Source organism: Pan paniscus, chromosome 13, assembly GCF_029289425.2.
Source record: "Pan paniscus chromosome 13, NHGRI_mPanPan1-v2.0_pri, whole genome shotgun sequence".
Classification (NCBI taxonomy): Eukaryota; Metazoa; Chordata; class Mammalia; order Primates; family Hominidae; genus Pan; species Pan paniscus.
Genome location: NC_073262.2, coordinates 136,425,803 through 136,443,870, shown reverse-complemented (window position 1 = coordinate 136,443,870; position 18,068 = coordinate 136,425,803). Strand labels below are relative to the sequence as shown.

General features: G+C 45.1%; 1 protein-coding gene across 1 annotated transcript in view; it reads right to left on the bottom strand.

The window, feature by feature from the left end:
- Nucleotides 1-12,766, bottom strand: part of MROH2A (maestro heat like repeat family member 2A) — a 39,828-nt gene extending 27,062 nt beyond the window's left edge. Inside the window, 4 exon segments of the mRNA XM_055108404.2 lie at nucleotides 2,666-2,828; nucleotides 3,052-3,183; nucleotides 12,259-12,440; nucleotides 12,659-12,766. Coding sequence (XP_054964379.1) covers nucleotides 2,666-2,828; nucleotides 3,052-3,183; nucleotides 12,259-12,440; nucleotides 12,659-12,752 — 571 coding nt within the window. The 5' untranslated portion in view covers nucleotides 12,753-12,766.
- Nucleotides 12,767-18,068: the final 5,302 nt, after the last annotated feature.

Below are 18,068 nucleotides of genomic sequence, written 5' to 3'. Positions count from 1 at the left end.
CAGCAGAGAAAAAGAGCAGACGGATGAAGGAAGGGAGCCGTAACAGGCCACTCTGCAACAGGAGGCAGGCCCCTCCACTTCACCCTCCCTGAGTGCGCCCCCATCTTCAGACTTCATAATAATCCCCCTCGCTGCTGTCCCTTGTCCTCTTTCCAGGCCTGCCTTCCCTTCCTCCCCTCCCACTCCATCCAGGCCTTTATCTCCAGCAAGCCGTGAAGCTCTTCCACCTCCCGCCTTCTCCAGCCTTATCTCACTGGACCCCTTGGCAGGATGGGCATCACGGGGGCCTGCACCCGTTGAGATTGTTCTCCCTGTGCCAGGCCTCACATTCCACGCTGTCTCTTACGACTCCTCCCGAGCCTTGCCAATGCCAGGACCCCTCCAGGCTGGGTCCTCTCTCTACTTTCACTCCCGGATATCAATGGCTTTGAACATCACCTGCACTCTGAGGTCACCAAGAACCAAAGCCAAGCCCAGACCTGCCCTCTGAACTCCGCGCCACAAATCAACTGCCCCCTTCACCTCTCCCCTGGGGGCTCCCACAGGCAACATGAGCTCCATACACAGCATGAAGTTCTTCACTTGAGCTCCCAACTCTCAGTGCTTCTAGCTCGGGAAAGGAGGCCAACACGCTCCCAGTGGCTTGCTACCTCTGCTCCTTCCCCCGTCCTCAGCAGGTCCCGTCTCAGAGCCCCTTCCCACCTGTCACCCCTCACCACATGCTTCCCAGCCCAGCCACCATCACAAGTACCCACCTCCTAGTACTCTCCATCCGGGCAACAATCAGAAAGGCCTTCCCACAACCTGCATTCACCAGGCGACCCTGCAGCTTAATGTCCTTCGATAGCTTCCTAGTGCCCGAGGTGACGTCCCCAAGGCCCTGCCTGACTCTCCCCCTCATCTCTCTCTCACTCCTTAACTCCAGCCACAGCCACTTCTCAACTCTTCGGAGAATCCAAGCTCTTCTCTGCCCCAGAGCCTCAGCAATGTTCTCTCCGTGTGGAATGTTCTCCCCATTCCATGCTTCACACAGACGTCCTCCTCTCTGCCTTCAGGTCTTAGCTGAAATATCGCTACCTCAACAAGGGCTGCAGAGATGAGGTCCCCTCCCTCAGCCAGATCTCAAACGCCCATTTGGCTGCTCTCTTCATACCCGTCACCTCCTGTTATAAACGTCTATTTCTTTGTTTGCCTGTTGGTCCTTTCTGAGCACCGGAGCCATGTGTGTCTTATGTATTGTAGTGGCCAGGTACCTGCCACAAGGCCTGCATGGAGTAGGAGCTCAGCGCATGCTTCTGGGATGAAAGGAAGGGAGGGAGGATGGAGAAGGAAGGAAGGAAGGAAGGGAGGAAGGAAGGAAGGAAGGGAGGGAGGGAGGGGAGGGGAGGGGAGGGAGGGGAGGGGAGGGAAAGGGGAGGGGAGGGAGGAAGGAAGGAAGGAAGGAGAAAAAGAAAGCGGGAGGGAGGGGAAAGAGTAAGTAAGGCAGGCAATTAAAAAGGAAAGGAAGAAGGAAGGAAGGAAGGAAATTGAAAAAGAAAGAGATGGAAAGACAGAACAATGCAGGTGGAGGGGAGACAGGAGAGAGAGGGGAAGAAGGATGAGAGGCAGAAACACACAGAAAGGGAGAGAAGGAAGGAGGGAAGGAAGAAAGGAAGAAAGGAGAGAAGAAAAGAAGGGAGGAAAGAAGGGTGGGAGGGAGAAAGGGATGGAGGAAGGGAGGAAGGAAGGGAGGGATGAAGGAAGGAGAAAAAGAAAGAGGGAAGGAAGGAGTAAGTAAGGCAGGCAATATAAAAGGAAAGAAAGGAAGGAAGGAGGGAGGAAGGAAGGAAGGGAGGGAGGGAGGAAGAAAGGAGAGAAGAAAAGAGGGGAGGAAGGAAGGGTGGGATGGAGGAAGGGATGGAGGAAGGGAGGAGAAAAAGAAAGAGGGAAGGGAAGGAGTAAGTAAGGCAGGCAATAAAAAAGGAAAGGAAGGAAGGAGGGAGGGAGGAAGGGAGGGAGGGAGGAAGGAAGGGAGGGAGGGAGGAAGGAAGGAGAGAAGAAAAGAGGGGAGGAAAGAAGGGTGGGAGGGAGGAAGGGATGGAGGAAGGGAGAAAGCAAGGGAGGGATGAAGGAAGGAAGGAAGGAAGGAGAAAAAGAAAGAGGGAAGGGAAGGAGTAAGTAAGGCAGACAATATAAAAGGAAAGAAAGGAAGGAAGGAGGGAGGAAGGAAGGGGGGAGGGAGGGAGGAAGGAAGGAGAGAAGAAAAGAGGGGAGGAAGGAAGGGTGGGATGGAGGAAGGGAGGAAGGGAGGGAGGAAGGAAGGAAGGAAAGAAGGAGAAAAGGGGGAGGGAGAGGAAGGAGTAAGTAAGGCAGGCAATAAAAAAGGAAAGGAAAGAGGAAGGAAGGAAGGAAGGAAATTGAAAAAGAAAGAGAGATGGAAAGACAGAACAATGCAGGTGGAGGGGAGCAGGAGAGAGGGGGAAGAAGGATGAGAGACAGAACACACAGAATCTTAACAGCTAAGAGACAAAAGGACTGCAGACACAAAATGAGTAAATTTTAGAGGGAAAAAGAGAGAAATGAAAGGTAAGGGGAAGAGGTGAACATAGGGATAGATGGGAGGGGCAGAGAGAGGCAGAGACCAGGAGGGCACACTGGGCCAGGCTGAGGGCCCTCAAGCCCCTACCATTGCTGTTGGCCAGCTTGGCCAGTGTGATGATGACAAATTCATCAGTGAGGTCGAGGGGCTTGAGGTGGTGCTGCAGCTCGTACATGACCAAGCTGAAGTGGTTTCGAGACAGAGCCACCAGTGTGTCGCTGGCCACCTCTGCCTTCATATAGCCCTCCATCTGCAGGGGACAGAAGAGGGACATATGGCACCACCACCAGCCGGGCCTCCAGGAAAACCTTCCTACCCCAGGCTCTCTCCATCCCTCCTGGTTCCCTTGGGCTCAGCCTTACCCCTGCTCTGAGAGGTAACTGCACAGGGCTGTGGGCACCCTGGGCCAGGCCCCCAGTGGCCCAGCTCCTGGGCTGGCAGAGAGAAGGCACCGATGGAGCTTGGGGTCCTACCTCTGGGATCTCCCTCATCTCCTTGGAGGCAATGGCCACCAGCCTCTGCACGCACTGCTCCTCCAGCTCCCCCTCCTGCTGGATGATGTCCTGGAGGATGTTGTAAATGTTGACCTTCCGCTGGGTGGAAATCTGGGAAACAAGCATGGTGGGTGGAATGGACCCTCACCCTGCCCCCGGCACAAGTCCACCTCTCTCTCCCACTGTCCTCCTTCCCTACACCCAAACCACCAGCCTCCAAACACACAAATCTTAGATCCCCATTCCTCCATTTCTAAATCCTCCTGCTTCGCTTCTCCTGCCCTTCTCATCCCACTGGCCCTGTCAATATGACTTGCGTATCTGTATTCCTGCCCCTGATTTCAGTAAATATCTGGCAAGGCAGGTGTTAAGTGATCAACACACAAGGTTCTCTATGCATGGGGCATTGGCCATCTTGAAAGCCCAAAGAGGGCAGGCTCACCTTGCCTTTGCCCTATTGAGGGAGTCTGTGGGCCCAGGAAAATTGCCTCTTACTCTCTTCCAATTCCTGCATGATAGCGCTTATCACCACTGAAAATGACCTGGTTTAGGATGGGATTGGGCAGATAGATTGCACATCCCAGATCACACCTGGGGGGTCGTATTTGAGAATACTTTTAATCAGGCATGACAAGTTACTCTTTTTTTTTTTTTTTTTTGAGACGGAGTCTTGCTCTGTCGCCCTGGCTGGAGTGCAGTGGCACGATCTCGCCTCACTGCAAGCTCTGCCTCCTGGGTTCACGCCATTCTCCTGCCTCAGCCTCCCGAGTAGCTGGGACTACAGGTGCCCGCCACCATGCCCCGTAAATTTTTTTGTATTTTTTTTTTTTTTTTAGTAGAGAGGGGGTTTCACCGTGTTAGCCAAGATGGTCTCGATCTCCTGACCTCGTGATCTGCCAGCCTCGGCCTCCCAAAGTGCTGGGATTACAGGCGTGAGCCACCGCGCCCAGCTGACAAGCCACTCTCAAGGAATGAGGGTTACTTTCTAGGTGGGGCCACTGCCTGCAAAGCCCTCAGGAAAAAATGTCCTTCTACCTCTGGTGGTAGGGAGGTCACTCCCAACAGTCCAGAATCCTTAGCAAATTTGGGGACCTTAAGAAGAGAGGAATTCACCCAAATGTGTAAGTTCTACTGGTGAAATCCAGTACAGGGAGTCTTGGTCTTGGTTTCCTACTTTTGGGATAGCAAATAATAGGGATTTGTAAAACTCCAATCAGAAATCCCTATGACAGCTCCCAGAAATTAATGATGTGGCCTTAGTAGCTGCTCAGTACTGCGTGGCTCAAGACCAGTGTTTCTCAATCTTTATTATTATTATTATTATTATTATTATTACTCCCAAGGACATTTAGACTTTTTTCCTAATCACACCACAACAAGACTTTAATGCCATATATATGTGTGTGGGTATATATATATAATATATATGTATATGTATATATAGAATATATATTTTTATGTATATAGATAATATATATGTATATATAGAATATATATGTATGTGTATATAGATAATATATATGTATATGTATATATAGAATATATATGTATATGTATATAGATAATATATGTATATGTATATATGTATGTATATACGTGTGTGTGTGTGTGTGTTATACATATCCATGCTTTATACATGAAAAAGTAAAATTTTCTTTGTCCCCCAAGAACTAGTTTTACTTAATTGGGGGCAATATCACCCCATTGAGAATGGAAGCTCTAGATTTTCACAGTAAACTCAAGGAGGCCAATATGCTTAATTAACACTCTTACTGCACCCTATACAAATAGCCAGGCAAATTATAAGAAGATCAGCCTTTTTTGTGATCAAGAATAATCTTCGGAGAATATTTATAGTCACAAGAGAAAAACTGTCAAAGACTTGGAAATAACAAAAGCGATCACTGAGTGGCCTTCCAGAGCAGAGCTTGGTTCTGTCTGGCAGATGCTGTGGAATTACTGGATTCTGTAGAGTGTGCATCTGTGATTGCCAAGGCTACTTTACATCTCTGTAGGGAAAAAAGTTAAATCCTAGAAAACTGATAACAATGCACGTGTTTCCTACATAGGAATGAAAATGATTCCTGTTCATGGCAGTGCAAATGGATTTTGTCTGGTAAAGCACAGGTAAAATTCTCATTTGAACAGCTTTTAACATCTTACTAGTTCCTTAACTAGTTAAGGAGTAAATAAAATCTTTGATGCATGTTAATTTTAAAATGTGCCTATTTGTTTATTGTCTGTTTATTGCCACTGATGACTGATTAAGACCTGTGTGTTAATCATGGTTTCTTATTTTCTTCATTTCCTGATGCTTTGGCACCTGGGTCCTTGCTGACCCTAGAGAGACTACTCCTCCCAGAGCTAGCCAGTTCCTAGAGATAGTAACAAGTTGTCCATCAGCATGCTTTTTAAGTACAAAACAACTGTTACAGATTGAATCATGTACCCTAAAAATTCCTATGTTGAAGCCCTAACCCCCAGTGGGATAGTATTTGGAGATGAGCCCTTCGAAAGGTAATTAGGGTTAAATGAAGTCACAAGGGTGGGACCCTAATCTCATGGGATTGGTGCCCTTATAAAAGAAGCAGAAGACACAAGAGTGCTTTCTCCCACTGTGCGCATGCACAGGAGAGCCACGTGAGGACACAGTGAGAGGGCAGTCACACAAGAAAGCCAGCAAGGAAGCAAGGCTTTACAGAAACCAAATTTGCTGGCACCTTGTATTAGTCTGTTCTCGCATTGCTAATGTAAACATACCTGAGACTGGGTAATTTATAAAGAAAAAGAGGTTTAATGGACTCATAGTTCCACGTGGTCAGGAGGCTTCACAATCATGGTAGGAGACAAAGGGGGAACACAGTCATGTTCTACATGGCAGCAGGCAAGAGAGAATGAGAGCCAAGAGAAAGGGGAAACCCCTTATAAAACCATCAGATCTCGTGAGACTTATTCACTACTATGAGAACAGTATGAGGGAAACCACCCCATGATTCAATTATCTCCCAATTGTTCCCTCCCACAACATGTGGGAATTATGGGAGCTATAATTCAAGGTGAGATTTGGGTGGGGACACAGCCAAACCATATCGCACCTCAATCAGGGACTTCCAGCTTCCAGAATTGTGAGAAAATAAATTTCTGTTTTCTAAGCCACCCAGACTATAGTACTCCATTAGGGCATCCTGAACACAGTATTCCAACCAACACAGAGCCCCTCTCCCAATCACCTCCTTTATTGGGCTCTCACACTCTGGGCCACTATCCACCTGTCCTAATCACACAGAGGAGGTATCAAACAGCCAGGGACAGCTACTTTGCCCCAGAGTCCACTGAGAATATTCAAATTAGCTAATTCTAAGCCTTCTTACCCTACCTCACCAGTTTCTTTCTACAGAAACCACAATAAAGCCTGTTGCCTATAATTTCCCCTGACTCCCTCTGCCTCCTCACAGACCCTAGTGCTTCCCTTGTGTGACCCTGCATGGCGTGGTTGGCCCCCTCTCTTGGGAATGTAACAAACTGTCTTTTCTACTTTTTTTTTTTTTTTTTGAGACAAAGTCTCGCTTTGTCACCCAGGCTAGAGTACAGTGGTGCAAAATGGCTCACTGCAGCCTTGACTCAAAAATGCTGGGCTCAAACAATGCTCCCATCTCGGCTTGCCAAGTAGCTGGGACTACAGACAGGTGCCACCATGCCCAATTAATTAATTTTTTTAGAGATGTGATCTTGCTATGTTACCCAGGCTGGTCTTGCACTCCTGGCATGAGCCACCATACCCAGCCAATAAACTGTCCTTTCAAGAGCAAGTGTCTCCTGAGCTGTTGGTCTCATCATAGCTGAATAAAAACAAAGCCTACATTTTTTTTTTTTTTTTTTTGAGATGGAGTCTCGCTCTTTCACCCAGGCTGGAGTGCAGTGGCACGATCTCAGCTCACTGCAACCTCCACCTCCCGGGTTCAAGCAATTCTCTTGCCTCAGCCTCCCGGGTAGCTGGGATTACAGGCGTGCACCACCACGCCTGGCTAATTTTTGTATTTTTAGCAGAGATGGGGTTTCACCACATTGGTCAGGCTGCTCTCGAACTCCTGACCTCGTGATCCGCCCGCCTTGGCTCCCAAAGTGCTCCCAAAGTGGCATGAGCCACTGCGCCTGGCCTACATTTTTTAAAAGCCCGTGTTAGTCTGTTCTTGCATTGCTATAAAGGAATACCTGAGGCTAGATAATTTATAAAGAAAAGTGGTTTATTTTGGTTCACGGTTCTGCAGACCATACAGCAAGTATGCTGCCGGCCTCTGCTTCTGGTAAGGCCTACCCATGGTGGAAGGCAAAAGGGGAGCCAGTGCATCATGTGGTGAGGGAGAAGGCGAGACAGAGGAGGCACCAGGCTCCTTTAAACAGCCAGCTCTCACGTGAACTCATTACCACAGGGAGGGCACCAAGACATTCATGAGGGATCTTCCCCCATGACCCGAACACCTCCCTCCAGGCCCCACCTCCAACTCTGAGGTCACATTTCAACGTCATTAGTTTCTCATCAGCACATGGAATATTCTCCAGAATATACCATATTTTGGGCCACAAAACAAGTCTCAACAAATTCATAAAACTATAAATCATATTATTTTTTCTGACCACAATGGAATAAAACTAGAAATCAACCACAAAAAAACTTTGGAAAATACACAAACACATAGAAATTATGTAATATATTGCTGGATGACCACTGGTTCAATAAAGAAATTAAGAAGGAAATTTAAAATTTTACTGAAATGAATGGAAATAGAAATATAACATACAAAAATCTATTGGATACAGCAAAAGCAGTATAACAGGGAAGTTTACGACAATAAAAGCCTATCTCAAAAAAGTAGAAAGAATTCAAATAAGCAACCTAATGATACACATCAAGCAACTAAAAAAAGCAAGAACATACCCAACCCAAAATTTAAAGAAGGACAAGAGATCAGTGCAGACATAAACAAAATCAAGAGTAATAAAACAATACAGGAGAACAAAAGAAAAGTTGAGTTTTTGAAAAAACAAACAAAATTGATAAATATTTAGCTAGAGTAAATAAAAAAAAAAGAGTGAAGACCCAAATAAATAAAATCAGAAATGAAAGGAGACATAACTGAGACTGGCAGAAATACAAAGAACTGGCTGGGCACATTGGCTTATGTCTGTAATCCCGGCACTCACGTCTGTAACCCCAGCACTTTGGGCAGCCGAAGTGGGCAGATCACTTGAGGTCAGGAGTTTGAGACCAGCCTGGCCAACATGGCCCATCTCTACCAAAAATACAAAAATTAGCCAGGCATGGTGGTGCGTGCCTGTAATCCCAGCTACTTGGGAGGCTGAGGCAGGAGAATTGCTTGAACCCGGGAGGCAGAGGTTGCAGTTAGCCAAGATTGTGCCACTTCACTCCAGCCTGGGCAACAGCGTGAGACTCTTGTCACCAAAATAAATAAATAAATAAATAAATAAATACAAAGAATTATTAGAGTTATTAGAGTTACAAACAACTACACGCCAACAAATTTGAAAACCTATAGGAAACAGATAAATTCTTGGACATATACAGACTACCAAGATTGAACAACGAAGAAATAGAAAACTCCGATGAACCAGTATCGAATAATGAGATTGACAGTAATAAAAAGTTTCTTATCAAAGAAAAGCCCAGGACCGGATGGATTCACTGCTGAATTCTACCAAACATTAAATAAAAGCAAATACCAATTCTACCCAAACTATTCAAAAAAAGAGATGGATAAGGAGGGAATACTGCCAAACTCATACTACAAGGCCAGCATTACCCTGATAGAAAAACCAGACAAGAACACAACAAAAAAAGAAAACTACAGGCCAATATCTGTGATGAACATAGATGCAGAAATCCACAACAAAATATTAGCAAACTGAGTTCAACAACACAATAAAAAGATCATTCACCGTGATCAAGTGGGATTCATCCCAAGGATGTAAGGATGGTCCAATACACACAAATCAATAAATGTGATACATCACATTAACAGAGCCAAGAACAACAATCATATGATCATTTCAATATATGCTAAAAAAAAAGTATTTGATAAATTCAGCAGCCCTTTATGATTTTTTAAAAACTCAACAAGCTGGGCATAGAAAGAGCATACCTCACGATAATAAAAGCCATATATGACAAACCCACAGCTAACATTGTACCAGATGGAAGAAATCGAAAGCCTTGTTCCTAAAATCTGGAACAAGACAAAAATGCCCACTTTTACCACTGCTCTTCAACATAATACTGGAAGTCCTGGCCAGAGCAGTTAGGCAAGAGAAAGAAACAAAGGGCGTACAAAATAGAAAGGAAGAAGTCAAATTATCCTTGTTCACAGATGACACGATCTCATACTAGAAAAATACAAAGACTCCATCCAAAAACTGTTAGAACTGATAAATAAATTTAGTTAAGTTGCAGATTACAAAATTAACATACAAAAATCAGTAACATTAGTATATGCCAAATGGCAAACAACAGAACACTTCACCCATTTTGAAAAAGAAACCAAGAAATCCATTTCATTTACAATAGCCACAAAAATATAAAATACCTAGGAATAAATTTAACCAAAGAAGTGAAAGATCTATGCAAGGGAAACTATAAAACACTGATGAAAAGAATTGAAGAAGACACCAAAAAATGGAAAGCTATTTCATGCTCACTGATAGAAAAATTAATATTATCAAAATACTACCAGAAGCAATTTAGAGATTCATTGAAATCTCTATCAAAATACCAATGACATTCTTTACAGACAATTTTTACATGGAACCATAAGACTCCAAACAGACAAACCAATCCTGAGCAAAAAGAGTAAAGCTGGAGGCATCATACTACCTGACTTCAAAATATACTTTAAAGCCATAGTAACCAAAATAGCATGGTACTGGCATAAAAACATGCACATAGACCAATGGAACAGAATAGAGAGCCCAGATGTCAATCCATGCATTTACAGTCAACTCATTTTTGACAAAGGTGCTAGGCACATATAATGGTGAAAGGACAGTCTCTTCAATAAATGGTGCTGGGAAAACTGGATAACCATATGCAGAAGAATGAAACTAAACCCCTATCTCTCACCATACGCAAAAATCAAATCAAAATGGATTGAAGACTTAAATCCAAGACCTGAAACTATGAAACTACGAGAAAATAATCATTGGGGAAATGCTCCAGGAAACTGGTTTGCGCAAAGATTTTTTGTGTGAGACCTCAAAAGCACAGGCAACAAAAGCAAAAATAGACAAATGGGATTATGTCAAGCAAAAAACTTATGCACAGCAAAGGAAACAGTGAACAAAGCGAAGAGACAACCCACAGAATAGGAGAATATCTCTCCATCCTACAAGGAATTAATAACCAGAATACACAAGGAGCTCAAACAACTCAATAGCAAAAACATCAAATTTAAAAATGGGCAAAAGATCTGAACAGACATTTCTCAAAAGAAGGCATACAAATGGCCAACAGGGATATAAAAAATGCTCAACCTCACTAATCATCAGAGAAATGCAAATCAAAACCACAAGGAGATATTATCTCACTCCAGTTAAAAAGGCTTTTATCCAAAATATAGAAAATAACAGATGCTAGCAAGGATGTGGAGAAAGGGGAAACCTCACACATTGTTGGTAAGACTATAAATTAGTACAGCCATTTTGGAAAACTCTATGGAGGTTTCTCAAAAAAAGTAAAACTAGATTTACTGTATGATCCAGCAATTCTCCTACTGGGTGTGTATCCAAAAGAAAGGAAGTCAATATATCTAAGAGATAGCTGCATTTTCATGTTTATTGCAGTACTATTCACAATAGCCAAGATATGGAATCAATGTAAGTACCCATCAATGGATGAAGGGATAAAGAAAATGTGGTATATATTGACAACGGAATATTATTCAACCATAAAAAAAAGAAACCCTGTCATTTACCGTAACATGAATAAAACTGGAGGACATTATGTCAAGTGAAATAAGTCAGGCACAGATAGATAAATACCACATGTTCTCACTCATATATGGGAGCTATAAAAATGGTGAGCTCATAGAAGTCAAGAGTAGAATTTCGGTATTAGGGTATGGGAAACGTAAGGGCAGGGGACGATAGGGAGAAGTTGATTAAAAGATACAAAATTACAGCTGGAGAGAAGGAAGGAATAAGCTCTTGTGTTCTATAGCACTGTAGGTTATGAATATAGTCAACAATGATTGATTGTATATTTTCAAAAAACTAGAAGAAACAGTTTTGAATGCTTGCAACACAAAGAAATGATAAATGTTTGCAGTGTTGGATATATTAATTACCCTGATTCGGTCATTACACATTGTATATATGTTTTGAAATATCACTTTGTATTCTATAAATATGTACAATTGTTATGTGTCAACTAAAAATAAAAGGGGGAAAATGCAAATGCAAATCCAAATCCAACAAAAATAATAAAGCTTTTTATAAATAAGCTCCTCTGCTCATAGCACCCCTTTGCTACCTACTCCAAGACAAAAGGGTAGTCTAAAATCCAACAGTTCTCAAAGTATGCTCTCCAGATCAGCCTTGGCATCACCTGGGAACTTGTTAGAAATGCTGATTCTCAGGCTCCACCCCAGACTTACTGAATCAGAAACTCTGGGGGTGGTGCCCAGCAAGGTTTGGATCAGCTCTGTTCCAAACCCTTGTCTAGTCCAAAACCTTGTCTGGTACCACGTGATGCAAACCTTGTCTGTACAAGCCCACCAGGTCCCCTGGTTGCACTTTGTATCACTCCCTCCAACATCCTCTACCCCAGCCCCTTAACCCAGCTAAGCATCTCCCCACTAGCCAAACATCCCTGCACATTGTGTCTGGTGTATCTTTACTCTCCCATGCCCACTGGCTCAACATCTTTGCAACTCAGCTCATGTGCTCTAGGACAATGGTTCCCAAACCCACTGTGTCAGAAGACAAGGGAACTTTTAAAAATTATGAACATCTCAGGTCCCAGTTGGCCCTCAGGGAGTAAGCACCTCACAGTCTTGCCCATCTCTGTATCCCAGTACCACACATCACATCTCTGATAGTCAGTAACTATGTGCTGGGTGGTGGATGGATGCACACACAGCTAAAGGTGGCTGAGCCCAGTGGGTAAGACGGCCCTACCTCTGGCACCTGCAGGCAGTGGATGAGAGTGTTTATCACCACAGAAGGCTCAGTGGTGGCCTTCTCTGTGATTATCACCGAGGCCAGGGTCTTCCACATATCAAGGCCTGCCCCTGTCGTGTCCGTCTTTGCTGACTCGCTGTCAATGATGTCCAGGAGGTTCACGACTTGTTGAAAGGTACCTATGAAAACAAACGCCACCCAGGTGCAGTGTGGAAATGACCATGACAGGAGGTGCCCTTGTGTCCCTGGCCTTGCCTCCACCTGCACAGCTCCAGCTTCATGTGTGGTATGATGTCCACTGTGCAGATGGAGAAAGGGAGACCTAGGCTGGGGCTGCAGTCAAATAGTTAGTGTCTGAGATGGGGCAGGAAAGCAGAAATGTGGATGACATTCTTACCACTGTCATGTAATTCAAGAGGCCCCAGGTCGTCTCTTTCCTCTGACACCTCCTCACTTGAGTCTACTGCTGCTTCTGTAATGGCTTCAGTCATCTCTTCCTCAAGCTCTTTTGAGATCAACAGAATTTGTAAAATACGGGGTGTGACACACACCTTAAGATGACCCCAACGACCCACACGCTTCAATAAAGCCATCCCCTTGAGGGTGTGTGGGTGGAACCTGTGACTTCCTTCTAATCAACAGAATATGGCAAAGGTGATGGGTGACCCTCTCTCGAGTGGATTACATCATATGGCAAAGATGGTGGGATGTCATTCCCATGATCACACTATGCCTCATGAGATTCCTTCTTATCAGATTGAACAGAAACATTCTACTGGCCTTGAAAAGTAAACAGCCATGATGCAAACTGCCTGTGGTGAGGGCCACGTAGCAAGGAACTGAGGGCCTCAGTCCTACAACCATAAGAAACTGAATTCTCCAATAAGCACATGAGCTTGGAAGAGGAAGCTGAACTCCAGAAAGGACTGCAGTCTCTGAGACCCTAAACAAAGGACCAAGGAAAGCCATGCCTAGACTCCTGGCCCGTGGAACCGTGAGATCATCAATGGATGTTCTTTTAAGCCACCGAGTTTATGATAATTTGTTACACAGCGATAGATAATATCCTTAGTTTAATAGAGCCCTCTCACCCTCTCTTCTAGACACTGATAATTAATGGCTAATGAGAAATTCATATCAGCATCTCTCATAATTCCTTTAAGGGGTTCTCTCAACATCCACAGCTTCTTAAAAATTGAGAAACACCAACATAGATGTCGAGATGGTGGAAGAAAGGCTCTCAGATCCTTTCTCCTCCCGTCCCAAGTTCCTTGATCCTCAAAGATTCATCCCATGGCCCTTTACTATCCCATACTCTCTTTTCCTTTAAACGATTTTAAAGAGCTACTCTGGGACCTAAATACTGACCTTTCCTTAGGGTCTTCTTCTGGATTAAACAGATATTAACCACAAGAAAAAGCTCTGCTCTTTGCCCAATACACATCAATGGAAATGCAAATGGCAGAATTGGTTATCAAAGTGAGACAGCTGGGCTCTTCAGTCATATTTCTTATAGGAATGGGTCTCTTGGCAGGGTGGGAGGGTTTCACTAGAACTATCACCGTTAGATCCCAGACCCTTGGAACTTTGAGATCCAACTGCCTCCCTGAGTCTCTATCAACCCAGGTCCTTGAAGAGTGCACAGGGCTCTGGGGTGAAAACTCCACATCATGTCATTCAACATTTCTGTTATTCACATGTGTGTGCTGAAGTACAGGGGCCTGTTTGGGAAAGGGAGATGGTAGAAGTGGGGATGGCTTACAACCAAGTCCCAGGGGAACACAGTCATGTGAGCCCTGGGTGGGGAGGTGTGGTCAGGACAGTTGGAGAGGAGAGGAGGGGCAGACTGAGAGGCCCTGGGGAGAGCACTCCTCCTTCCTGGGGACTGGATGACTTGCAGGATAAGAAATTGGATTTCCACTAGCACAATACTTACAAGATAAAGAACATCAAAGACAGGTAGGAGAGGAGGCACCCTGATTTCCTAAACCAAAAGTGGAGCCCAAAGGATTTCCCTGTCATTTGTAGCTAGGAGAGATGATCCAGATCATAGGTACAGCAATGAAATATTGGCCTTTGGGAAACCTTTCTATGCACTGCAAGACAACAGGAACAAAACTCAGAGACATCTAGGGCCAAGGTTGCTTATGTGGAATTTCCACTCCAAGTTTGCCCATCCAGCCAAATGGGAGTTCCTCAGCCTGTGCTTGGACACCTCCAATATGAGAGAGCTCATTACTCTCAGGACCAGCCTCTTTCTACTTCATGGAATTCAGATGGTTAGAAAATGAGCTTTCTTATCATGCCCAACATTTCTTCCTCATAAAATTCCTGCATTGTTCCTTGTTCTGCACTTGGAGATACATTGATCAACATGAAATAGACACAAGTAGCTATCCCATGCCCCCTCTTTCACAGGACTGCCCCTCTGCACTACCTCCTCCCACTCCCCACTGAGCCTTCTTTTCCATTTGAAAGATAACTGAGGTGATGTGGTTGCCAAGTCCATTCCACAGGCCCAGACTGCATGCCTACTGTGTGCAGCTAAGCATGGCTTTCCATGCTGCAGTGGATATAGGGTAGGTGGAACACATCTCTGTCCTCTGAAGGTCTTCGGACTCAACACATGAAAAGTGATACATTTAGAGCCAGAAGTGAATGTGTCAGCAATTGCTGTGTAACAAACCACCTCAAAACTTAATGACTGAAAACAACCGATTATTATAGTTCACAAGTGTATGAGTCACCTGCGTGGGTCTGTGGATCTGTGCTCTGTCCAGCCAAGCACAACTAGAGTCTCACCCATGCATCTCAGACAGCTAGAGGGCTGGCCATTGGCTCGCTATTGGCTGAAGTGACTAGGGTGATGGGGACATTGTGCAGCAGGGCTCTCCCAGGCTGTTCTCATAGCAGCTGGACAGGGTTCTGAGACAGTGAGCGGGAATATGAAGGCTTCTTGAGGCCTAGACTTGAAACTAGTGCTCATCACTTGCCACATTCTGTCAGCCAGGGCAGGTCACAGGCCAGCCAGGACTCACAGGCTGGAGAAATAGATTCCTCCTTTTCATGAGAAGAGTTGCAAAGTCACATTGTGAAGGATATGGCAATCAGGAGGAGTGGAGAAAGGGGTCATTTTTAAATTACACACAGGTCGAGTGCGTAAGCCATGGCCAAAAGTAAGAGGCCCCTGAGCATGTCCTCTACAGAGGACATGAAGACAGTGAGACCAAGGAGGAAGAAGTGGGCTCTGCTTGGCTTTCCAAATTGAAAATACTTTTTTTCATGGGGAAACCCTGTCTCTACTAAAAAATACAAAAATTAGCCGGGTGTGGTGGGGTGGCACGTGCCTGTAATCCCAGCTACTCAGGAGGGTGAGGCAGGAAGAATCACTTGAACCCAGGAGGCGGAGGTTGCAGTGAGCCAAGATCACACCACTGCACTCCAGCCTGGGCAACAGAGTGAGACTCCATCTCAAAAAAAAAAAAAAGTAAATACATTTTTTTCTGATTATGACAACAATATTGAACTCACAATCCACTCACAAAATCAGCTTCTCTTAGGTGCTGTCCCTCTATGGCACTTTGCACCACTACTTCTATGGGAACTACCCAGGAAATAAGAAAACACTTTATTCGTAGCATCCTGTGAGCTTAAATACACAAAAGGGCCAAGACATAATGTGGGAAAATGGAAATATTGTGCAGAAGCTGACTGTATTAGTCCCTTTTCATACTGCTATGAAGAAATACCCAAGACTGGGTAATTTATAAAGAAAAAGAGGTTTCATGGACTCACAGTTCCACATGGCTGGGGAGGCCTCACAATCATGGCAGAAGGTGAAGGAGGAGCAAGGGCACATCTTACATGGTGGCAGGCAAGAGGAAGTATGAGCAAGAGGGGGAAAAGCCCCCTATAAAACCATCAGATCTTGTGAGAACTCACTATCACACAAATAGCATGGAGATAACTGCCCCCATAATTCAAATCACTTCCCACCAGGTCCCTCTAATGACACATGGGGGTAATGGGAATTACAATTCAAGATGAGATTTGGATGGGGACACAGCCAAACCATATAACTGACCCAGAGGCAGTCTCTACAGGGTGGATTCTGCCCAGCTCACAAGGTTCCCTCTCCCGTGGCCCAAGCAGCCACAGCAATGGGATGGTGGGAGCCATGTTTTTCTCTCCGTAATCCCTCTGGGCATTGATGGTTGGACAGGGAGAGGACACCTGATCCAGCTGGACCAATCAGATTCTGACTTTCAGGAAGGTGGCACTCTAGGCCAGAGAGAATCCAGTCTGTCTCTTGTGGGATCTTGGGAGCTAGGGCAGAGGAATATGGGGACTGAGGGGCCGAAAAGACCCCGAGGAGAGGGAAGAGGAAAGCTGGCACTCTGACCCAACAGGGACAGGAGCGAGAAGGGGAGGCTCCTCCCAGCGCAGGCCTGGCTGTGAGCCTTGCGTCGTCAGAAGCCTGTCTCCTTGCAAAAATACTGTTTATGCTTAAGGTATCCCGAGTCGGGTTCTCTCACTTGTAAACAAGAGTGCCTCAGTGCTGCAGACACGAAGGTGCAAATGAACATGAGCTGGCTGGAGGTGATGGCAGCTTGGGGTCCCTGAGAGAGGTTGAGGCGTCAAGGAGCTAGGGGCAGTGAAGCCGGGAGTTGGTCCCCGGGTGGACCAGGAAGGGCTTTGAAGGAGGGTGAACGTAGTTGAGGGGTGACTGCACAGCCTCAAGGATGTAGAGAGGGAAATAGTGGACAGAATGTGTTCCAGCCACTGCCTAGGGAAGGAGATGGAGCTGGGGTCAGGGAACCAGCTGAAATCTTCACTCTCTGCACCACCCCAGCTCCAATTTGAAGCTTACAAATTTAAAACTTCTGCTTGTAATACAAAACAAAAAAAGTAAAACAAGGCAAAAAAAAAAAGTAGAGAAAATACAGTACATGACAAAAAGGACATTCTGGTGAATGCAATAAGCACTCTTACCAAATCCTCAGGGTAATACACTCCAATAGGAAAGTGGGCAAAAGGTATCCTCCAAAAAATAAACACAGACGGCTCATCAGCTTGAAAAGAAATACAACCTCTAATAATAACAATAATAAAAGCACATTGTAAACAAGATCCTGCTTTTCTCCTATCAAACTGACAGGCTTTCTTTTTCAAGATAGTACTTTGTGCTAACGAGGGTGTGGGAACCTGTCTCCCTCACATGCTGATAGTAAGTGTGGGGATGCAGTGTGGGGATTTCTTAAGCTATTTGTCCAGGGTAACAGTGCAGGTGGTGCCCCACACAGATCCCCTGTGTACCTCTTCAGTGACAAGGGCTTGTGTTTTTTCTCGTCAGCTCTCTCTGTCAGAGCCCCCTTTGTGGCCTAATGGAAGGGCAGAGAAATTACTACTACCTGGGAGTACGTCTCGATCCCTGACGAGGCAAGTACTCAAGCACCCAACAGCCGTGCTCCTCGTTGGGATAAGTCTGGGGTGTCTTTTCTCCACTGGCTCCCAGAATCACCCAGCAGGATTAAGTTCCGATTGACCACAAGAGAGCCAGCTGTGGATGGCCATCACCCCTTCTCACTCTGCCACTCCTCTATCAGTGTTTCCTTTACTTCCTAAATAAACTCCTGGCCCTTGAATCCTCATCTCAGGGGAACCTAGACTGAGACAACTAGCAATTTGTTGTAAAGCACTTTCCAACAGAAGTAATCATGAATATGTGGAAAGCCTTAGCTACAAGGATGTCCAGTGAGATTTTTGTTGTTGTGTTGTTGTTGTTGTTGTTGTTGTTGTTGTTTTTG